Source organism: Onychomys torridus, chromosome 21, assembly GCF_903995425.1.
Source record: "Onychomys torridus chromosome 21, mOncTor1.1, whole genome shotgun sequence".
NCBI lineage: Eukaryota > Metazoa > Chordata > Mammalia > Rodentia > Cricetidae > Onychomys > Onychomys torridus.
Genome location: NC_050463.1, coordinates 52,773,248 through 52,798,120, shown reverse-complemented (window position 1 = coordinate 52,798,120; position 24,873 = coordinate 52,773,248). Strand labels below are relative to the sequence as shown.

At 42.0% G+C, this 24,873-nt stretch overlaps 1 protein-coding gene across 19 annotated transcripts in view; it reads right to left on the bottom strand.

Annotated features, from left to right (window-relative positions):
* The window catches only part of Myt1l (myelin transcription factor 1 like), a 399,212-nt gene that overhangs the window by 91,107 nt on the left and 283,232 nt on the right, over positions 1-24,873 (bottom strand). For 10 of the 19 annotated variants that reach the window (XM_036170263.1, XM_036170265.1, XM_036170260.1 and 7 more), the window contains 3 exons: positions 21,695-22,062; positions 5,198-6,169; positions 502-636 (listed from right to left, as the gene is read on the bottom strand). In XM_036170263.1, the coding sequence (XP_036026156.1) occupies positions 502-636; positions 5,198-6,169; positions 21,695-22,062 (1,475 nt within the window). The remainder of the gene's footprint in view (positions 1-501; positions 637-5,197; positions 6,170-21,694; positions 22,063-24,873) is intronic. The other 9 variants (XM_036170272.1, XM_036170269.1, XM_036170274.1 and 6 more) reach the window with 3 other exon arrangements.

Sequence of the window (24,873 nt, the reverse complement as noted above, 5' to 3'; positions counted from 1 at the left end):
CATCTTTAGTGTGCAAATGCCAGGACACCTGTGATATGAAACAGACTAAAGAAAATGCAACAAAACTGTTCTTCTAAAGGCTGATTGGACAGTATGCAATAGTTCAGGAATTTGGGCAGGAATCTCAAGGCTTCTTTTTCCTGGGATTTCTAAGACTAGTGTGGATGCGTTATTTTAGAGGCTGGCTAGTTCAGTTCTGTAGTGTTTGAGAACAAGTAGAGAAATTACCTGCTTGGGATAACAGAAGTAGAAATGAAGACCAGAGCCCAGGTGGGCCTGGGAGCCTATTCCAGGGAGACAACTGCCTGGTGAGCTACTCTTGGGAACTGGTACCCATAATATCCAAAGGATGTAGGGGGAAGCTTCCTGAGGTGCCCTCCAGGCTGAGGAAGGGTCTGGTCAGTGACAGCTTCACTGAGGTGCCATGAAGATGAGGTTGGGGGGATGATTGACAGAGCCAGAGTGCTTGCACGCCCCGGGGAGCGGCGAGACACAACTTACTTTCTGGAGGGACCCTATCTTTGTGCGGGCATCCAGACAGACTGCGGTGATGCGGGTAAAGCCCAGTTACGTGGCCGGTTCCATCACACCCGGGGGTTGGACACTTGCTCTCTCTCTTTTCTGTTCTTGAGGGATCTAAAAGCGACAACAGTTGTCAAGAAAACGAATGTTTACCAGCTGCAGACTCATGCGGTTATCCAGCAACCTGAAGAGACCTTTGCTAAACAGAAAAATTAGGTGGGTGTCAGGGACAGGCTGGGACATCAGGCTTTTGCTTCATAGCTCGTTGGGTGTGGGTAATATTTTCAACCTTATACAATGTAATCAGGAATCATAAAGTATTTTGTTTTTTATCCAAAAGTTAAAAAAAAGCACCTATCTCTAATCTTAACTCTTGATTAATTGGTTTCCCGTGTGTTACATGATAAGCTGTGTTGCTCAAAGAAATCAATGTAAATAGTGATGAGACAGTGACCTTCTTAGAGAACAAAACTCCATATTATTTTCATTCAGCAATTTCTCCATATAATTCAGCCAGAGTGAGGTGCTGCTCAAAAATCCTTCACCTGATTCCCTCTTTGAAGTACTCTGGTCTCATACGCCATAAACTGCAGAATTTTCCTGCAGACTTTTCTCTCTGAGGTTAAGCAACACTGCTTCTTAGCGTAGCAATTCAGCACTTTTTTTGGAAAATCAACTGAACTCTCAGAAGGCACTGTAAGCAAATGACGGAAAGGGTGGCGATCCCACCTGGCAGGGTGATGGGCAATCAAAAAACGCTTCAGAAGCCGCTGGAGCAACCATTTGTTTTGATTTCTTCGTCTGTGCTTGGAACCAGAGGAAGGCTCGTGTAATGCTGTGCATGCATACACACAGTAGGAGGTCAGGCTGATCTAGAGCGCTGCCAGCTCCTCTGCAGCGCCAGCCAAGAGCCAATCAGAGCAGACGTTTGGTCCAGAATTGGATGCTGGATGCCAGAGATGTAACAATATCCTAATAGAGTTGTGTGTTGTTTTTTTTTTTTAAACACCCAGATCAACCACAGTTCACCCTCATGCATTACAACAATTCTAGAAAGTGTTTCTGAGGCCAGTTCAGGCTAAATTCTTAATCATAGATTGTGACACACTGTGTTTTGGAACAAGTATTTGAAAACCAGTTGCTCAGATCACCAATAGTAGCTATTACATTTTGGTTCAGTGAATGCTACAGTTAAATTTTCATCAGGAGTTTAATTCTTTTATATGAATGTCTCATTAATTGGGCCAATCATGCTTATTAGAAAATACATGCTTTATTTTTGGTTAAGAATTCATTTATATCAAGAAAAAAATATCTTGACTTTGAATTTTACTTGCTTTGGTCTTTTGAGATAGAATGTCACCCTGTAATCCAAACTGGCCTGGATCTCAACTATGTTGCTCAGGTTAACTTTAAACTCAGAGTAATACTCTTGCCTCAGTCTCTTAAGTACTGAGATTATAAGCATGAACCACTCTCTATACCTGGCTTATTTTGGAGTTTCTGATCTCTTACAGACTTTCTTGTGTCACTTATGAGCATAAAATAGACAAATGACTCCCAGGATCTTACAAATGCTGCTATGTTGATGTGAAGGACATTCCCCTTTTCCTTTTCTGCTAACATATCATCTACATAATGTTCCTGTCAGTTGCTAGAACAGCTTCAGCCAGCACTGGTGTGGAACAAAACACTGGGCATTGCCAACTGCTGTCCTGACCCTATACTTGCCTCATGGCCTCTGCCAACAAACCCAAGAGTTAAGTCCTGGCATTTCAGCTTCTATAGATACAAAGTAAAACCTAGCATTTTGTTGCCCTTTGAGGGCATATAATTTCATTGTACTGAGAAAAGTTAATCCATGTCATTATAAAATAGTAACCACAGTTTTTTATAAAATAGTAACCACACAGTAACAGTTTCAAAGGACAGCATTGATAATTTAAAATAATAAATTTAAGAGATTTTTAACTAGATACAAATGACTTGTACAGGATTAAAAAATACAATGTACAATGGTTACTATTCACTTTTATCATAAAGTTACTGCTTCATCAGGACCCCAATATCTCCCACAAATAACAAGATTTCACAGATTTTCAAACAGTTTTGAAATTAAGTGATCTTTATATTTAAAAAAAATGGCTCAAAACTCTCTTGGGGTATGGAGACTAGAAAAGCATAGTCTGCTCTCAATGCATGGCTGAGATGGGGCCTTCACTATCACTTTCCTTTGATTCCTTGTTTCTTGCAATCCCAATTCATCTTTCAAACAGGAAACAATGAAGCAAACAAAAAGACCAGCAACCTAACCAGAAATCTTGCAATAAACTTAACAAAAACAAAAAGTGTGCTGAATTCCGCTTATTCCCCTTCTGCCCTAGGGTGAGAGAAAGGGAGTTGTGTGGAAAGCAAAGGAGTTATTTTATATTAACTTAATATTTTGAGGTGTTTACTCATTAGTACTTTAATTAAGTACTTTCAGTTAAGATGTATGGTATGAGAATAGGTACATGTGTTCTCTTATCATTACAGAAGGAAGACAGAGAAGCCACAGCGTACTATGTTGATGTGATGGGCAGCTTCAGACTTGTTGGTGAGATATGGTCCCATAACCTTAGTTCTTTTAGAAAGGGCTTTAATCTCTTTGCTTCATTTGTGTGTGTGTGTGTGTGTGTGTGTGTGTGTGTGTGTGTGTGTTAGCTTGGCTTTGGCTCAGAATGAAACTATAGTTATAGTCAAGGAAACATGGAAAATGTTGCTTGGAAAACACTGATAACTTTGGTCAGAAGTAAACCTGGGAAGCTAGAGAAGTGGTGACCAGTGCCTTCTATCTCATGAGAAAATTCAGGTTCCCAGCCTTCCCTTTCTCGTGACAAAAATGCACCTTAGCATTCACTTCCCTGACCTTATGTTGGGGAAGAAGCATGCAGGGCAAATTCCATGTTTTTGCATAAAAGTAAAGCAACATAACAACAAAGCAAAAAGAGTTGTGTGTTTGGCAAACTACACAAACCAAAGAAGCCATGGTGATGCAGAGACTCTGATGAGTAATTTGCCTCCACACATGGTCACTCACCATGCTTCTCAAGACCAGAGCTCTGTCCTGGGAACTACTACTTAGAATTCTAAAACATGAGCCTAAAATATATCTGAATAACAGAAGTCATCTGGGAAGGCATGAATTTTTTAAAATTGATTTTTATCATTCTTAAAATCCAACTAAAAATCTCTTAATTATCAGTTTATCACATCTTGTTCAAATGCTAGCTTCATCATTTAAGACACATATGCAGTATTCCATAGTGTTTCAAGTAAAGCCTGATGCTCAATGGCACCAGAATCTATTTTCTTTAGAAACTGATGTGTTCTTATATGCACTCTTCTAGTGGAATGTATAACTGAATGGAAAGCCTGTATCCATCCATGCACTAGTCAACCAGTAATACTCAGAGCTCTGTCTGGCTAAGGCTTCTACCAGCTTGGACTTGGTCACAGCAGTGTCCAGCTGGCCACAGAGCTAAGAGCATACATTGAGAGGAGAGCACACACCTGTGCCATGACAGGCAAGATACAGGTTTTCTGATTGTTCTGAGTTTGTTCAGCAACTGATTTTCAAACTAAATTCCTGAATCTCATGATCAGATTCATAGTGAGAAAACTGAGTATTTGTAATGTACAGAACAAAATGAAAAGCAGAAAAAGGAACATTTTGGTGATAATACAGAAAAGATTTAAGGAACTACCAATTTCATTTTTGAGATAGTTTCTTTCATAGTTCTGAGTCTTGTGAGGAATCAACCATTCTGAAGTGCTTACTACATGAAGCTGAATCAAAACTTTTACCACTTGCAGATGGATACAGATGCTACTATGAACAGGAAGTCGCTCTGTCAGGTTAGCTAAGTTACATCTATAGATAGATGCAAATATATACTCACTCATTTCATAAAATAAAATTCAGTTAAACTATCAGATAGTTTTGAGATTAAAAAAAACACATAGTATTTGAAAAAAGCCACAACTGTTTCCACAATGTAATGGAGCTAGTGAGGGGAATGAATATTCTAGAGAAATTGCTAATGGTTTCAGCTGTGACTATTCCGTGACTTGCATGGCAAGTGGTTTCCTTAGCTAACTATCATAGATAATTAATGTGCAGTCACTGTCCTTATCTTATGTCATCGGTCATTGTGTTGCTGTTCAGTTCCTTTTGGGTATTTTCTGCAGGGCCAGTTTCATCAATAACTGTCATTAGGTGATAATTTTATAAATCATGAAGCCATCTACTCAATCCAATCTCTGACTAGCCGATTATTGCCTAACCCTTGCCACTGTTGAGCATAGATCATGGTAACAACATAGACTGGTCTTAATGGCCTCTATCATAGGTGTGTCTGTGCACTAGCCCTGTCTTCTCCAGGAATGCACTATTCCACTGTCATCTCATCCACCTGGTCTAATGACAATGCATTTAGTTGTTGTGTGCATTTCTCAGACAAATATTTTATTTGTTCTATAGACAGAGTATCACATGATAAAGTTCTAGAATAAGCTCTAAAAATGTACATTAGATATAAAATTTGTAGTGATTTATAGTATAACAGACTATCTTCAGCACCTCTCACTTAGCTCACATTTGCCTGAAGCAACTTACGTTAGGTAGAAATATTACCTTTACCATAGTATGGCTTTTTGACATGGCTGTCACTGGATTTGGATTTTCTGTCTTCACCAGCCAGCTGTCTTGGAGACTGGTCCTCATAGGATCTCAGATTATCCCTTCTCCCAGCGTCCATGGCCATCTTCTCCCTCATGGCCTTGGCTCTCTCTGTCTCCAAAGCAATGGCTTTCTCTAGCAGAGTCAGGTTGCCCTTGGTCATGTCAAATACCTCCTCAGACCTGTCTGAGTTCACTGAGGTGGTGTCATCATCCCTCTCATGACACCCATCCTCCTTGGCACAGCTGGAGAACGTTCTAGACCTGGGGCTTAGCTGCTCCTCCAGCCGCATAAGGTTCATCATATCTGAGTAGCTCCTGTCTGGTGTCCTCCCAGGGAAGTCATCCTCTTGCCGGACATGTTGGCGCACACTCATGTTGGGTGGCTGACTCCTGTCCTGTGGGTTGGTCTCGCTGAGTTTCCTGGCCAGGTCAAAGCACTGGTTCCTCAGACACTCTAGACTACTCAGACACACTTCCTCATCACTCTCCTCCACCATCTTCTCCATGAGTCCATTGTTCATGGGCTTCCCTAGCATGACATAGTTCATATTTCTACTGTCTTGTTGTGACATTCCCTCAGCATAACTTCTGTCACTGATGTTCTCTGATAGCACAACACCATGCCCTTGTGCTAACAGCTTAAGGGAGTCCACCGTTTCTCTAACAACATCACTATCTAAATCTAGACTCAGTTCGCTTTTCCGACCAAGGTTTTCATTCTTGTCACTATCATCCTCCAAGCTATTGGAGGTATTGCTGTTCATTTCTGACTCAGTCCTGGCTCGGTATGCTGCATCCTCAGCAATTTTGCCAAGATTTAATAGTGACTTGGCTACTAGTTCATCATAGTTATCATACTCATCATTGTTGTTATCATCTTTTTCTGTGTCCTGCATTATTCGAGTACAACTCATTTGATGGTCTTCTGCAAAAAATAAAAATAAATAAATAAAAAGGAGAAGACAAAAAGGAAGAGAGAAAAGTGGCTAGACTGTGAAGATTATTGCTACAGCATGGACAGCAAGCTCACAGCAAGTCAAATCCTGCTTTGTCTAAAAAGGAACCTTATAAGACATCTGCTGCTGGGTATAAAATATAAACATAAAGCAAATAAATAATATTAAAGAGCAGGAGGCCACTTAAGATATCCACAGAGAGCTATAAACTCCTTTAGTTAATTTTAAAATCAACTACTAAGTACAATAAATATATATTTTTGTTTTTTAATATTCTAATTTACCACCTTCATTGAAGGCTGTATTCACAGCCAACAGTTGCCCTACCAATTACATCTCTCACATCACTGAGCTTTCTAAAAATTCTTGAGCTTTCCTTTTTGCTAACATTAAGAGGTTCTCTGTAACTCCCTGTAAGTGGTTTGCTTCCCATCATATTAAGGCAACATATAAGACAACCTCAGATTTCTGAAGTCACACAGGAAAGACATCCTGTTAGGAAGTCCCTGGTGATAAGGACACTGAATTGAGAAGTATGAATGTGACAGCTTCTTGTCAATATATCCAGGCCCACAGTGAAGCAGTAGGAGCGCCACAGTGAATGTGAGGAAGGAAGAGGACAAAGGCTTCCTCTATAGACAAGTCAGGCATGCACCTTGACCACATGTCACTGGATCAGATGGGACTTATTAACTATCACACTCAAAATCTATCATTTAATTTGACCTATGGTGATAATATATTCACCCATCTCAGCAGCCTGAAGAAACTTCAGTAATATGTACTCAACCTCAAAAGACTTAGAGAAAATCTTTTAAAAAGTCCATGTTAAGTATGACGTAAACCCCTCTGTTTCATCAGAAACCCATTTGGCTTTCACTTAGGGAGCAGTTTGGATTTGAATCTCTATTCACAACTCTACACAATTGCTGTCATCTGCATTGCGAAACATAGATAATAATAAATGAGTTTTCAAATGCATTCCCCTTTGGTTGGATGGTTAACGGATGCCATTTCACATCTGTCCTTTGTTTTCATGATTCAAATGCCAGAGAACTTTCAGAGTTTGATAATGATTTGGAGGAATGAGGCATATCGACTAGCTGCAAACACCAGCTGACTAAAGCTGAGATACTGAACCTCTGGTGCTTTCATTATGGATTTTATGCAGAAAAGGTTTATGTTAGCAAAAAGAGGTTTGGAGCTCAATATAGCAATAACTGAAAATAACATCCCACCTGGAGTCAACAGATATTTAGGATCTGACCCACTCTCCAAACATCAGCATGTGTTAGTTAGAGGGCAACACTTGCTGTGTGAACCAGATATTGTCTCTCTCTAAACACAAACCTCTTCCTTTCACCACACTCTGCCTGAACCATTCCCCTTATCATAATGATAAAATTGTCATCAAAGATCAGCAAAAAGGAAGAAACTAAGCTAGTAATCATAATCACAAGTGTGGCAAGGCTAATCACAGATGCACTGCACACCTTGCCATTGGCTGGCAGCACAGCTTTTGAGGGCTAAGTACATCTTGTTCTCATGACTCTTTGGAAATATGATTTTTATATTTCCCCTTTGATTTATACTTTGTTATGTTCATGGGCTATGACTAGATCCTTGGGCATGATAAAGCTGCTCTACCTACCCATACAAAGCAACTTGATGTTTGAGTAATTGTCACTGTTATCTGTACCAACCTGATGAATTTGTAAGCCATGATTTGGACATGGACAATATGTCTTGTGAGTTGAAACATTAAAACAATCTTAAAAGTTATGTAACTTTTCGTGCATGTCTTTGACTACTTGTAGGTAACATGGGCCACAGTGTATACATGAAGGTCTGAGGACAGTTTGAAGAGGTCTTCTCTTTCCCCCGTGTGGAAATTCAGCTGGTAAACTGCTTACCATGCAAGTACAAGTATCTGAGTTTGATTCCCAACCCCGTGTAAAAGCCAAGTGTGGTGACACATGACTGTAATCCCAGCATCTGAGGAAGTAGACAGGAGAATCCCTGGAGCTTGCCGGACACCCAGCTTAGCCTAATCAGTGACCCCCAAGTTCAGTGAGAGACCCTATCTTAAAAAATAAGGTGGGGAGCGGTAGAGAAAGATACCTTATGTTATCCTCTGGCTGTCATATGTACATGGACATCTGCACATACATGTACACCCACACAGACACACACATAAGAAGGAGGAAGTCATTGAATGTAATAACCAGGAAAAAAATTCCGCCTAATCCCTGATTCTGTATCTGAGCTCAAAAATGAATTCTACTCTGGAAAAGGACAAGGCTCTCGTGGGCCCTTCCCAGTGAATGTGGCAGATGTAGTGCTGTTGACTCTCCATTTACTCATCTCAGGATTGTCCTCAGTTGTTTGTCTGTTGTGTTTATTTGTTTTGCCTGTCCTGCTTTCCACATGACATGCTAAGGAGTATATCTCACCCCCTTATGACCAACCTATGTCACCTTTTCCCAAGAAGATGAGAAAAGCAGATAAGCTGCTCCACACAGTATCCCAGCCATGCTATCCCTTGAAACTGAGGAACTGAAGACAGGATTGGTCTCTTCCCTCCCTGAGTGCCAAAAAAGTGACAGGCATTCTCCCGCCTGTGTGGCAGGCCTGCTTCTCACAGGGAAATGCGCTGGGAGAACACTACAGATGCTCTGGTGGCCTTGCGAGGCAGATATGAAATTGGAAGCTATGCAATTGGTCCCATCACTCTTTTGCTACATAGTGATTGTGAGAGGACAGTGACCTTTCAAGAGTCATAATGAGCTCATCTGTAAGGCAGGGATAATTATCTACCTGGCCCTTCCTGGCAGGTTCCTACAAACCCCAGAGTGAGGCACACAGACTGTGGATTTCAAATGCCTGGCATGGGTGGTATGTGTTCCCAGTACTTTCTCTTCCCCCATAGATGCCTGGGGATCCTTCTTCAAGGATGGCATCTAGAAATGGGCAGTAGGGAATGCATATGAAGACAGGGACTGCTGCCTTTTTTTCTCATTTCTTTAAGTTAATAATGCTCAGTGTCATTTGAGGCCTCATGAACAGCAAATATGGATATGGCTGAGAAAATGACATTTAGGGCCAAAATCCTCACAGGTGAATAGAATTACTCAAGTTACCAATGTTTAACTATTTCAAGTCATCCCCTGAAGTCAGCTCCTAATTATGTGGACTAGTGGAGGGAAACCAATTCTAAAGATTCTAAAGACATGCTCTGTCTCAGCCTTGCCTAGAATGCCATAGTGAACATTTAGAATTCAATGTCTGGTTTCCCATATTCAGACAATTTACCACCTAGTTGTGTTTCTGCTGAGGCTAGCACTGAAAAGACTCCATCATAGCTATGGGTTTTGGCAAACGATCTAGAATTTTCTATACCAGTCACGTATAGAAATGTGATACACCTATTCCAGCTCACAAAACTTTCAGAAGGAAGTATTACCTGTTTCTGTCTAGTGATTAATGTTCTCTCAACGAAGAAGGATGTATTTGTGATGAACAAAGCATTTCTCCAGAAAATAAATGCACATGTTTATGTTATGAACAGTAGGAACATGAATGCCAAGCTGTGTAGAGAGGACAGAGTACTGTATTCCCTCTGTAGTACTGTGTTTGGCATTTGTCACCTCACAGAGCCCCAGGGCCAGGCTGAGACCAGGGACCACCTCTCAACCTCTCCAGGCTCCAGTATTCCCTGCTGAATCCCAGAGTTTTCATGTGGGATTGGAAATCAGAGAAGTTTGGGTTGATCCACTTCCAAAGGATGGAAATAAGCCTAGAGGTAGAGGTGCTTTTGTGGCTGAGCCCAGGAGATCTGCCCACATGATTACCAGCCAGCGCCCAGCCTTATTGTTAACTGCTGTTACACAAGTGGTTTTAATTCCTGTGAAGACTTTATAAATGCTGTTGCCATAACTCACCTCCTCTGAGTCTGACCATTAGGGAGATTTTAGGCTATACAGACAGAATCACATAGTTGGGAGGTTTTCCTAGAATGGCTGGAACTGCACACACTGGTTTTACTGTAGTTTGTCTCTAAAAAGCATGTCTGAGATATAACTTTTTTGATATTTGGTACTGATCAAGCCACATTCATATACATTATACATACCCACATCACATCTCATGGCCAGTAAAGAGCTGTGTGTGTGTGTGTGTGTGTGTGTGTGTGTGTGTGTGTGTGTGTGTGTAGCCAGTAGAATTCAGAAGAACACAAAGCTCTGTCTTATGGTGGTAGAGATCTGTTGGTCCTTCCTGGTCCTTGTAGAGACCCTAAGAAAGATTCTTCAGTGGCTACTAATTCTGAAAGGCAGCCACAGAAAGCCACAAGTCACACGTGTTCAAGTGACAGAACTGAGAGACCGTACTGGGATGCTGTGCATGATTGCTTTCCCAGTCTTTTGCACTGCTTGTTTCCATAGCAACCAGACTGCAGTCTTCTTGGAAAAGGAACCCAGTGGGCTTGGTGTAGACTAGCAGCTAGACACCCAGATCCTTCTCATCAGATGAGGCAGATCTCTGCTGTATGTCCCCCACCCACAGGTAACTACTGTTATTCTCAGCATCTGTCTTCTGGCATTCTCTCCCTTTGATACTCCTTTCTAGCCTGTCATGAATTGAGGACATATTTCAATTACCAGCCTTTGAGACGTATGCTGAGGTTGTCAGCTAAGCTAGCCTGCCACTGGCCAGTGTCTTGCCTAATGCAATTTAGAGCCATTCTGGTTTGGAAAGGTGTATTATTTTTCTCATGGCTGTGACCAAATACTGGATGGAATCAAGGTGAGGGAAGAAGATTTATTGTGACTTCATAACTAAGATGATGCAGTATTTTATGCAAGAGAAGGCTGGTAGAGTCCATAGTGGTGAAAGCATGCAAATAGGATCTTTCACAAATTAGGAAGCAAAGAGCAGAGAGTGTTGGCACTCACCTAGATTTTCATTTGTCTGTTTTCCTTTTGTTAATTTAGTCCAGGACTCTAGCCTATGAGACATACCCAGCCCCACATTCATGGTAGATCTTCCCTCCTTTTTTAAAACATCTCTGAAAACTGTCTCAAAGATAGACCCAGATTCTGGAAATTTCTAGGAAATTCTAAAATGAAAATGAAGAGTAACCATCACCAGAGATTAGAAAATTAGATAAGGCCGACACTCTGGATGGATAGTCAAAACAGCCCTGGGCTAACCAAGTGAGATAGGAAAGCAAGTGAAATGCACTTAAAGAGGCTAACAGAGGGCAGATCCTGACTGCCATAGTTCTGCTTATTATAACCCTAAGAGCTCATCACACACACACACACACACACACACACACACACACACACACACACACACCACTTCTTCAGACCAGGCTCACCATGCATCTCCTCCCTGGCCTTCCTTCTACCACTTTGTCACACTACAGCACAAGTGGCATCTCCTTGGATAGTAGGAGAAAAGCTGTCCTCTATCCTGCTGTTTTTGGAACCCCCAGACTCTGAGTCAAGGGGACAGGACCCACCCTCTTGGCATCCCTACAACAGAGCGCAGAATAGATTCTGGAAGCAGTACTTCTCTTAACTCAGCCCCAGGATCTTAGCACCTTGCCTCCAAGTACCCCTCCTCCTGGACAGATCAACAGGTCTTCAGCTGACCTAGACAACCCCTAGGGCACTTTTCCATATAAAAGTCTTCTAGATCAACCAGGAGGGTGGGAGTGGGACAGAGAGGCATGAACACATCATTATAGCCAGATGGTGCTAACTATGGCCACCATAGTCACAATTGTCCTGTTTCCTAATTACACCTTTCTTTACAGTGTTGCTGTTTGCTTTGTTACTGGTGTTGAAAGAAGCATTTTATGTTCATAGAAGAACTAACATCAAGCTACTAAATCCTTCTCACTGCTTGAAGATGGGGGAAGTTCTCAAATCACATTTGGAGAAAGGCAGGTACCCTATTGGACATCAGCATGTCCTGAGTGGCAAAGTGTCTCCAGCATCCACCTGATTTTTTTTTATATCGTCTCCAGATTTTTCATTATAGATATGTCTGTTACTTTTCAGCACTTGTGGATAGTCTGAGGATTGCAGAACAGGATTATCTTAAACACTTACCCCTAAAATTGGGCTTTTCTACCACAACCATTTCTTCACACCCACAAAGCCCCAAGTGGTAGTTCCTACCTGAACAATGTCCTTAAGAAGGCCACATGGGCTTAATGGGCGTCAAGAAGAAGAGGTGCAAGTGCTTCAGGATGGGGGGACACCTGAAGCAGTGACCCATGGAAGGAAAAGGGACACTGGAGTTTCATTTTCAGATAGTAATAAAATGCACTCTCTATTGAAAGTTGTTGAAAGTGAATGACTGATATTTGCATTTCATTTCCGATAGTCAGTAAAGTTTATATGGTTAGGTGTGGGAGCCCATTTTCTGGTTTCTTATTGGCTTTATCCAGCAGGTCTGTATGGAGAGGATAATTGGACCACGGGCCTGAGTGCGGGTGTCTGAGCTGGTCTGCACTTAGCTGTGCTCAGGGGAGGTCTTTTGCTCCACACTTTGCCATTTCCATAAATACTCAAGGGCAGAGACAGCTGAGGCCCTCTCAAGGCTATCCTGTATTGTCTGTTTCTACCCCTCTAATCCCTCTATTTCCTGCTGCTTCTACTCAAGAGCACTCTGGGGAATTGTGGGAGTGGTGGAGAAACCCCCCCCCCCCAGTTAGGTGGGACTTTTAAGAAACAAATGTAAATAGAACCTTTTGGTAGTGATTCCTCCTATAAATTAACTGTGTGGATAGATAGGGATAAGAGATAAGACATTTACAGATTCCTTTTTGGCACCTTTCAAGGGTTTTAGAAGTTTACAGCACAATCTATCCTGTCTCTGACAATATCATTGAAGGGGAAGATGCCATCAGCTTCTGGGTCCCACTTTTGAAGACTAAAATTTCTTAGGATACAGGTTGATCCCACTCAACAAGGACCACCTTCTATCACCTCAAGAGTCTCTCTATTTCCACCTGTAGGAAAAGAGGAGTTGACAGAGGGACAAGCCTGGAGCTGTCAGGAAAACCCTGAGCACAGGTGCAGTTCCAGTCTCCAGAGCTCCTGCTCCCTTGTAGCTGCTCTGCAGTGGCTCCTTCCCATGCTGCTGCTGAATCCTGGGACATGGTTTGATGTGTCACATACAGTTGCTACAAGTGAATTTCCAGCCTCTTTTCTGAAAGCTGTGTTGCTCTGACTTTATTCTCAACCCTACTAGTGTGTGCACATTGAAAACTTGAGCTCTTTGTCTGAAGATAAGCACACTCAGTATTTGATTTTGTTCATTCCATGGCTGTGTGCACTTGTCAATCCAACCTTATAAATCAATCTGACTCATGACATGGCCAATGCCTCTGTCACTCCTGAACAAGGTCTGACATGGTCTTGCATTTCTTACCAAATCAGTTCCAAGGGAACACAGACCGGCTCATAATTGCCTATTGTGATACCCTCTTCAGAGTGACACCACCCACTGAATTACCTGCTTAGAAATCATCCTGGCTCCTGACACTGTCTTAAAGTTTATATTTTCCCCCTAAAGGAATAAAAAGCTAGATGTTTCACCATCTCCCCAAGATGCTAAGGTGCTAGCAGCTCAGTTGGTCATTGGAACATACCTCTCACAGAAATGGTCTGCCCCAGGAAACTGAGTTATAGAGAGTAATGGCTGCCTAGGCTACCTAAAAGCAATACCTGTGGAGTTCTAGCAGCCATTCATTAACCCCCAACTAAATCTGGCATTTCCAGGATTCCTCATTAAACAGAAACAGATAGAGCCCTTGGAAGGGGCATCAGCTCAGACTTCTCACCAAATTGAAAATAAATGTTAATGGTTGTCACACTTTACATAAGCCAATCCTGGGATACTGGATGGGGGATAACTCACATTAACACATATGTCTAAGTCATATTTAGAACTCAACAGTGAAACAAAAAGATCATATCCTTGTATTCACAGGAGTTGTAGTTGGTGATAAACGCAGAAGAGATAGAGTGTGAATATACTGTGATGTCAGCTGCATGCTACGAAGAAAAACAAAGCTGGATGGGAATATAGGGAAGACAGGAAGCCAGAGCAGGAGGATGAGGCCAGTTCTCATGAGGAAGGAGACCTTTCCCAGAGGCTAGGAGAATAAGAAGCAGTAAGTGCCAGTTTTTCAAGGTTCCAGAGAAGCCAAGATCCCCATGGCCGATGTAGTATGTGAAGAAGTGGGCACAGAGGATGAGGACATGCCCAGTGCCTGTCCATACAATGTCAAGACATCCATCTTAGATGCCTTCTCCTGAAGTCTAGGAGGGTGGTTGTGTCTCATGAGTATCGGGAATACCAACCTCAAGTTAATCCCACTACCTAGCTTTGCTCTAGGAGGTGGCAATTTCCTAGCCCCCCCCCCCCCCCCGCCCCCGTGGTTTATGATACCTCTCTGTAGTCCATACACCATTTTCTGCCTTACAGATGAGGGAAATCATTCAACAAGAATTTCTAGTGCTTTAATTTGAGGTCATAAGGCTGGCCATGCATCTTGTATCCTGAGTCATAGTGGTCTGGGTCCTAGCCTTGCTAATGGCTGCTTCCTCTGACTTTTCCCAGCCTGAAAAGTTTCTTCTACAGAGCTTATGAACTACAGGAGGGAGGCAGGTACCAGCCAGGCAGAGCCACTGAAGCTATAAGACCCAGCCCTCAGCATCCTTGTTTCCCACTCAGGCACACTGAGTCTAGGGCTCTAGACCAGCATAAAGGAACAGAGGAATGAGGCTTCCTATAGGAAACAGCAGCCTATAGGTTGCTTGAACTCCTGCCTCTACCTCCTGAGTTCTGGGGTAGCAGGCTTGTACCACCCTTCTCCATGTTTTGTGGTGGTAGTCCCTCAACTCAGAGCTCCATAAATCCTAGACAAATTTCCTACCAACTGTAGTCCCCTATTAGTTGTCCATGTTGTACATAAAATAAAATTCCCTATGCAACAAAATGAGGTGGATTGAAAGAGAAAACAATTTCTACCAGGGAACCAAGTCCCTTTTAACTTAGAAACTGTGAATTGTGTTTCTTTCTTAAAGTTTGCATTCATTAAGGAACTAAATTAATGGCATGTGAATGAAGTTTCATTTATTCATAAGGTTTTGGGGAGCTTCTGAATGACATTTGGGCACTGGCTTATCTAGATTTGAGGATTTAAAAATAATAGGATAGTCACATCCTCCCATCCATGAGCCCTCTGAGATGGTAGTGACATACTGACCAATTCCTCCTCTGTCGCGGTGTCTCTGTCCTCCTCGCCCTCTGCCTGTTTCTGTCCTCCTGTATTTGTTTCTCTCAGCTGTGCCATTCATTGTCTGTGTCTGTTCCTCACCGCCTGGCTGTGTGCCTCTCTTTAATGTTAACTGGCCAGGCTTGAGCATTGCTTGCCCACAGAGCACACAGTGTAGCTGTGTATCCTAGTGAAGCAGTAGGTATGAAAATCCTGGCTCTTCTGTCTCCAGAGCAGGGCTGAAGTAAGTGTGCTTCTTACATAAGTATGGTAGGTTGGGCGGGAACTCTGGGTCTTCCCTTCCTCATCCCCGACTCAATTCTAAGGGACCCTATATGATGTAACTTTTCTCTGTAATAATAGGTTTACTAATCCTCAGCCTCCAAACGTGTTCCTGTCTTCAGCCTGAATTCTCAAAGCTACCACTTCAATGAGTAAAGCTCAATTCTGTGTTCTTCCTGGCCTGTGTGTGTGTGCTCCTTCTTATTTTACTCACTCTTTATTGAAACAAAAGAAAGAAAGAAAGAAAGAAAGAAAGAAAGAAAGAAAGAAAGAAAGAAAGAAAGAAAGAAAGAAAGAAAGAAAAGAAAAGAAAACCCCAATCCAAACAAAAGCTTCAGCTAGCCCAGTACCCTTTGAGTATCTTTGAGTATACAAGAAGCACATACCATGTTTGAGACTACAGTCAGGCATCCGGACACCTTGTCCTGATGCAGCCTTAGCAGACAGCAGTGTTACTCACTGCCTGTCTCTCTGGCACTCCCCTCCCACTTTGGAGCTAATGGTTCTGAGCACTGATTGTCCCCAGGGCAGAACAGGCTTGCAGCATGACTGGGCCAGTGCTCCAGATAGGCAGAGCTATAGTTCTAGAGTAATGCAGACCTGAGGAAACACAGGGAGATTGTCATATAGTCACTTTTGACCATGGCTGCAACATCATCGTTACGGACAGTTCAGGCTTGTAAGGCTCTTTTGTGTCTTGTGCCTGCTTTATGTTGCAGAGCAAGACAAGGAGAGAGTGAAGGGGAGAGTCTTATTTCACAATGAAGCCAAAAAGGCTAGATGACCTTCTCAAGATGAATGGCATGGGCAGAGCTAGGATTCCACCCCCTACCCCCAAGTGCTATGCGTCACTGTGACCACACAGCATTTAGGATAAAAATTAAATGATACACCAAATGTACTGCTTATTCTCTACAGTGGACTTTAAAACAAGCTGTGTGACATCCTGTTTTCATTACTGTAGAAAAGGCTAGCCTCCAGCACTTCACACACGTGTTTGCATCTTAAGGGTATGAAGCATTACATTTTCATTACATTTTCTGATTTGCCTCAAAGTATTCAAACACTCATGAAAATTGATGTAATTTATTTTATAATTAAGCAAAAACTAGTTGACGTGGAGCAGGCTATTTTTTTATTATTATTACGGATGGACAGTTAGAAAGATCCTGCTTGAGGCTAGAGGCTTTCTTATTCTAAAGCCACAGCACCATCCCTCTCAGGACACTTGCATTCCCAGTATACCCACAGAAGACTTTTGTGGATATTGGGAAGGTTAATTTTAAGAAGATAAAATCCACCATATTCATTCTCCCAACTGTGACCACAGCCTTCCTCAGGTGAAGCCTTGCATACTAAACACATCATCTCTGTGCTGTACTGGTCTCAGAACTCATTGCTTTTTCTGCTGACTGCAGTAGAACACTAGCTGGCTAATTCTGATTTTCACAGTCTGTCTGCATTTCAGCTTGCTTCCCTCATCAGGGACCTGTCCCTGGGAAAGATACAGAAGGATAATTGGCTAATCAATATGGAGAGCAGCACCCTGAGGGGAGACTGGGGAGTTGTGGGGCCTCAGTGCAGACCGCTCAGCACCTTTATCCTCTTCCCTCATGACCACACCAGCCACTACCTCACCCATGATCAGGACATGAGTGTAACTGGGGCCTTACATATCGCTGTTTGGAATAAAACACACTCCAGGAAATGGTAACAATTAGAAAGATGCTTCTGTGAGGAGGAATTCACACAGTGTGGTCTTTAAAATGGACTTGCTGAAGAGTGGGATCACCTCAGAAAAGGCCGTCTCATGGACAAGTCTATTGTTTTATAGTAAGGACTGTGAAAACAGGGTCCCAAATCAGAATCTGTCTGTGTGGACTGCCAGTGCCCCAGCTATTTCAGGGACAGCAGAGGAAGTTGCATTGCTCTAACAAAAGCAGCCCCTCCCACTTTGCCTCCACACCATGTGTTTTAATTCTGCCTGGCCTTGAGCAACTGTCTAGCATATTAGAGCTTGCAGGGATAGCACACGCATGGCTGCTAACTGATGTGGGATACAAAGGCCAGATAAACCTAACTGAAGGGGCACCTGCACTGATTCACACAGTGATTGTGGGGACAGTCTTGCTGTGTTCAGTGTTTAGGGCAGTTCTAAGATGTCACTTGGGAACTCCAGCATTTTATCAGTAGCTGAAGCAGAGAATTTAAAGTAAGGAGGGTAGTAGTTTGGTCTTATTCAGTCTAGACCACACATTGCCTAGTAATTCCTCAGAGAATTCACCTTCCTGTCTATAGGGAGGTGAAAAAAGGACATGCATATTGCATATGATCTTTTAAATGAATATTCTTTTTGGTGGATGGAGTGTGAAAATAAACCATACCTTATATGTATTATCTATGCAGTGAATTTGTATTTCTCATCATAGGGATCCTGAAAGACCTTTAATCATAGTATGTGCTAAATCTGCTAAATCTGACTCTATGCCCACAGAGTGATAACTCACCTTTAGGATAGGTAGTTGTTATTTAATAAGCATGGAATTAGATAGTTACTGTGCATTTTTCACTGTGTATTTTGAAAATAAGACTATAGAAAAGACTAGCCTGTGATTTACCCACATTATAAAACAACAATTTTTTAAAATACATGTACTCATAGGATATTCAATGTCAGAGCCATTTGGTTTATGTGTAACTGCAATGCTCAAAGATCCTTGAAATGCAATACTTAAATCCCATGTTCTAAATAACGTTTTTTCTATATTCAGCGGGCTCCTTTCATAATAATCTGATGATTTGTGCAAATGTATTTTATATGAAACAAAATAAACACATTTCAAATTATAGTCAAGACAAAATGATTCCTGGGTGGACACAGTTACCAGCACAGACAACCTGAGGCTTCATGCTGAGGTCCTCAGGCTGATGCCAGTTCAGATTTTTGCCCTGTGCCCATATCACTGCCCTGATTTCTGCACATTGAACATCGTCTGCTCTGCTATGGCATCTGTCCAAGTTGTGTCCAAATTATGGTTTAAGCATGGGCTGCTTAAGTTCTCCACATAAGGCTCTCTGTCTTCCTTGCTTCTCACTTGAGGTCACAGTGTGTACCTATATGGCAGGAATGAGGCACAGCCAACCTTAGAGGAATCTGCTGCAGCCTCAGCCTGTGATGGGGCTATGAGTCAACTAAGGGACACAAGACAAAAACCTCAGGACAGTGACAAGCACTAAAAAAAAAAAAAAGAAAAAAAAATGTGGCTTTTGCATACTGTAGGAATCTTGCATTCACTATGCTTCCCAGATGTATGGTAGGGCTATCCTGTGACAAGTTGGGCACTGACTTCCACAGTCTGGAAAAAATAGGGTGTGCACAGTGAGGATATAAAAATAAGAGACTGATGGATTTCTGTCTCTCAAAGCCTCATTTTAACAATATAAGCACAAATAGGAATCTGATCATGTTGAATAGCTGTTCCATCAACAAAGCTCTAGAGTTCCTTTGATGGAGATTCCCAACCCTGGCAGGTTTGAAATACCTGGAATGTAAAGCACTGGGACATCACTGTATGGTGCCAGTTAAACTGTGTCTTGGAACACCAGCTCACAGGCCCTTCAGTGGAGACTTCTCCCACTACAGAAGCTTCTGAGGGATTCTCCAGGAACTGCTCACAAAGCTGGGTTAATAGTGTAGTATGTTGATGGTCAAAGGCTTGGGAAATCAAACAAACCTTTGGCATCCCCTCCAGAGCACCCACAAAAATCAGAACCACAGGGATAATCCTCCATAAGAGCAGTGCCTGGGTCTGGGTAGCACATAAGAGGGTGCTTGAAAGGGGGTGAAGGGCCTTACTTTCTATCAAGGATGTTGCAAGGGCATACTTGCTTCACTGGGGTCACACAAACTAGTCTCACAGCAGATCATGTGCTGAGCTCCTCCTCAGTAATTCAATGGGTCTTTTAAGTCACCTAATAGGTGACTGTAGAAGGTGCTTATCTGGGGGTGATGCTGTGACTTCTGAAAACAGTGCCTCAGTGGCTGATTACATATCTGGGATTGCCCTCCTCCCTTCTGACAGGTTTCTGCTTCCACAAGCTGGTTATACTCAGAATGTGCTGGATGCCTGAGTAGGTGCCAGGCCAGGTGTGCTTGATACTTAAAAATCTGGGACCTATGTAGTTATTATGAAGTTGCTTGTTTGATGATTCTGTCCTATGTGTGCTGGTTATGTTCAGTTGCTTGAATCACTCCAGCTAAAATTGCCTGGTTCTGATTTGCTACTGAGCTCATTATGCACCCAGGATCTAGGTGCTAAAGTCAGAACAGCTCAAGCCTGTGTGGCCACATTGTTATGTACCTCAGTAAGACTTCTGAGTACTTCCAAGCAAGTAACTTTGTATATTTAGAAGGTAGATTACCTAAATTCTGACCCCAAGCAAACAAAACTGAAGCACTTAAGTTTAGAAAATGGAGCAGATTCTAAATTTGGACAAGACTTTTTGCGCATGCCGAATGTTCATAACCCTGAACATTAATGTCTCCTGCTTCGCAAACATGATGAGAATATGCAAGAGAATATTTTATATGATTGCAATGATGCCACACAGCCAAGATACAAATCACTCATCAGCACTGACAACTAAAGATATCATTTAGAATTGCACACAGCTGATACTGTGTCCCTAAATATTTGCTTAACTGGTCTCCTCTACATCTTTTCACACATTTCATTACACAGGGTTATGAGTTAATTCTTAGCTGCTCATTAGTGACATCAGTACACTGGACAGCATTCACAGTAATTGTTGGCATGAACTATGACGTAATTTGTTAAGCATTCTGTAATACCATATAAAAGAACCTAGGGAAAATGTGAGTAGCAAATTATTAACATAACAACTTTAAGCTTCTGTAACAATGTAGAACTGTCCAATAAAGTTCATGCTTTCTAACACAAATGGCCATGGCTTTGGAATGAGGTGTGTTATTTTATGCGTGAGCATAGGAGTAGTGATGCCTGGCTCATTTGCATGATCTAAACATGTTGGTGTATTCTCTCCAATAGATGAGATAATGGCTTTGTATCTGAAAATTAGCTGTTTCAGAATTCATATTCTTGAAGATGTTTTGAGCTCAAGGAACAAGGGTGAGAAAAAAGTATTCTCATCCTGTTATCATCATTTTTGACATTTCTATGAGGAAAATCCTAAGCCAACAAAAGCTGTATCTAGGATCATGAGAAAACCACTTCCTTCTAGAAAATAAGGCTCAAAAATCATAATTTTGAGTCTTGTAAAAGCTGGACACAAACATGAAGCCTCTGGAGTGCATTATGGAAGCAACCCATATACTGCACAGCAAGCTCGCACTTTGCTTGAACAACTCACCATATTCTGCCTCAGACCAGAAACCTGGACCTCAAATATGAAGTGCACAACCAATCCACCAACCATTTCCTTTAAATAGTATCTCTTTTCATCCCAGCCACATGACAGTCACCAAAGTATAGCTTTGACAATCAACAGAGAGAGTGTACCTCTTAAGCTCTCACACTGGAGGTACAGAGGCTAAGGCTGTGCTAACAGCCCTGCTTGAGTAACTCTAGCACAGAACAACTTAAACACCAGACATGCTAGACCAGATTTCTTCCTACATTTTGCCACAAATAGCTCAGCAAACTGCCATGGCAACCAATCTAAATAACAATTCGACAGAAATCTGAAGCCTAAAAGATAACTTAAAGGAATTATTTGAGACAAACTTTAAGTTTACATAAGTAGTTTGTCCATTTGGTGTTGAGAAATCTTAGTCCTGGAATTGTTAGAATGCCAAGGATATTAACACTAGAAAACTCATGCAGAAAACTGACCCTAAATCGTGGTCTAAGCTTTGTTAGTACTTAAAGATTACCATTTTCTTCGTCCTCTTCCTCTTCTTCCTCTTCTTCCTCCTCCTCTTCTTCTTCCTCTTCTACATCATCCCCATCTTCATCATCATCATCATCTTCATCATCCTCTTCCTCCTCGATCTCCTCCTCATCTTCCCGATCTGCCTCCTCATCTTCATCATCCTCATCCCCTTGCTCATCATTGTCCTCCGAGAACTCCTCCTCCTCCTCTTCCTCCTTATCATCCATGTCTTCAGTGCCATCACTCTCATAACATTCATCTACCGAGGAACTATCTGCTTTCACTGCAAATGGTTTTCGCTTGGGAGCAGGTTCTTGGGGCTGTTTATCTTGCGTTTTCCTTTTTTTAGCCAAGGGACAACCATATACACTGATAAAAAAAATAGAGAAAGAGGACAGAGAAGGAGATTTGCATTATTGCCTGAATTTCAGAGCAATGGGATGACTTGCAGATGTTTGGGATTGAGCATAAATGTCGTCATGCAAATGCAAAGGGGCAGGGCATTACTGTTCTCTTGTATACAGTTCTACTAATGAAAATGATGTGACATAGAAGTACAGCTTGATTTGTCTAATTACCATCAGAATGTAATAGGAGTCCTCTAGGTCACCATTACTATGATTCCAAATGGCATGGAGACCCTACCTAGTTCAGGAGGATGGCTATGAAGCCCTTCCTCCAGATGCTTCTCAGGCAGTTGAAAGTTCAGATTCAAATTACTAAATATTTTACTATATCATACCTGATATCTATCTATCTATCTATCTATCTATCTATCTATCTATCTATCTATATTATGTACACCAATATAAGATGTGTATCCTCTAAAAGCACTTGGATATACTTGGATCTGTATATTTTGAAGACACAATAATATCTTGAGATGTGAAAACCTACTAAAAGCAGACAAACCACAGATGTTGATGGCAGATACTGTCTCATTTAAAGGCTGGTCACTTTCAGTCTTGGATAATGTCAGTTTTATCCCCAGGCCCCAGAGATTGACTTTGGGGTTACTGGCAGTTGCCATTAAATCAAGATGATTTTGAGCCAGACTTTCCCTCCAAGCTGACCTTTTATATTCTTTCCCTGAGAAAGGATGATTCTCCAAATTATGTTGCCTATTTAGTTCTTCTTCTTTTTTTTTTTCCTCCTAAAAAGCTTGTATGTGCTGCAAGGAATAAGGATCAGTGAGAGTGACAAAAATGCTATGGGAAATAATGCATGTGTTTAAAATGTCACATGACTCCCCCTTTCACTGATCAGTATAATAGGAGACTCCTTCAGACTTGGGCTGGCTCAGTGTAGTAGTTTGAAAGAAAAATGGTCCCAATAAGGAGTGGTACTATTAGCAGATCTAGCTTTGTTGGAGAATGTGTAGCCTTGTTGGAGGAAGTGTGTCACTCTGGGGGTCAGCTTTGAGGTCTCCTTCGGTAAAGCTATGCTCAGTGTGACACACAGTTGCTTCCGCTATAGCTCTGACAGAACTCTCAGCTCCTTCTCCAGTACCATGTCTGTCTGCATGCTGCCATTGCCACATGCCATGACAACATGGATTAAGTCTGTGAACTGGAAGCCAGCCCCAGTTAAATGTTTTCTTTTAGAAGAGTTGCCATGGTCATGGTGTCTCTTCACAGCAATAGAAACCCTAACCAAGACATGCAGTTTGGAACCTAGGAATGATGACATGATCACAGAATTTGGCCATCCAGTGCCATGCTATGGAAATCTTGTGCTATTTAGCAAATGTTGATGCAAAGGGACAGAGCTTTTGCTCCAGGACTATGAGGTCCAGTAGTGGCTTTGACATGTCAGTGGTATCCTTTCTAGTCTCTCACTCTTCTATACCATATACCCCAAACACTTGGATATCATGGAACTGAATCAGTTCAGATCAAATGAATGAATTAGGGGTGGTGTGTCATCTCATACAATATGTGGAGGACACCATATCTAAGGATCAGGTGATCGAATGCCTGAAAGACCTCCAGAAGTTATGCTGGGAAGAATTTGAAGGGTAGAAGAACTTTTTCTGGCAGATAAAAAGACTTGGAATACATATTGAAAGAATCTGCAATTATCTTACAATATGGATGTAAGAGAAAGCACAATATAGTTCAGAAAATGGAAACACAAGCCCCAGGGACCTGAGAGAAGTAGAACAAGAGGAGAATAACGGTGTGCCAGACAGGGGCAGGTCCACCTGGTGGGCTGACTGTGGGACTCTTTCTGAGCTCTTGCAGGCAGTTACTGATGCCATCAGCTTTGTGTGTTGGAAAGGTCATGGGGAACTGCTAGGATGATGAACTGAAGTGAAGCTGGAGATGGTCAATAAAGGGATGCCTGTGGCATCCAGGCAGTAGAATGGGCCAGGTGATAAGGAGGATGGTCAGATAGTTGACTACAGAGATACTATACACTATAGTCTGAGGGAGCCTCCCCTGCACTCTGAGACCCTATGGTAGTAACAGGCACCAACCTCTCATGAAAAGAAGTGAGGGTAGATGCTGGAGTCAGGCTGCATGGCAGAGTATGCAGTACTGGAACATGGTGAATGGAGCTCCCCTGTGGGCAGGGCTTATCAGTTGAGTAATTTTGTATAGAGGTTCAACTTTGTACCTCAGAGTCATAGCTGAAATTGAAAAATGTGTCCATCTTACACTGGTACCTTAATCACAAAATGCAAAAACTAACATGAGGAGGTGAGTTCAGTGCCTGGCCCAGATTAGGTCCTCAATCTATGGCAGTATCTGCTGCAGAATAATATACAATGGCCTCTGCTCTCATTGACATGTGGTTGGATCTTGACAACTGTGTCTCCTGATGGTCAGATGTCCCCCCTTATGGTTAAGCATCTTTAAAGCTACCCTAGATATATACATATATATTCTGTCTGATATATCAGAAACCAAGATATCAAGGATGTTCCCAGTTGCCATATATATACAGCAAAGAAGGGTCTGCAGCCTCAAAAGATTTGGAGTTTATTCTAATACCATTTACATTGTTGCTTTCACATACTTGTGGGCTTTTCAAGAGGACCATGGGAAGAAACAGCCTAAAAGGGAGATGTGTCTGGTTCACTATCCCTTGGGAGGAAAAAGGAGGACATCTTACCTCTATAATTGTTAGCATCATTAATAGTCCTAATAGTCTCTTTTAAAAACAACAAATCCAGGT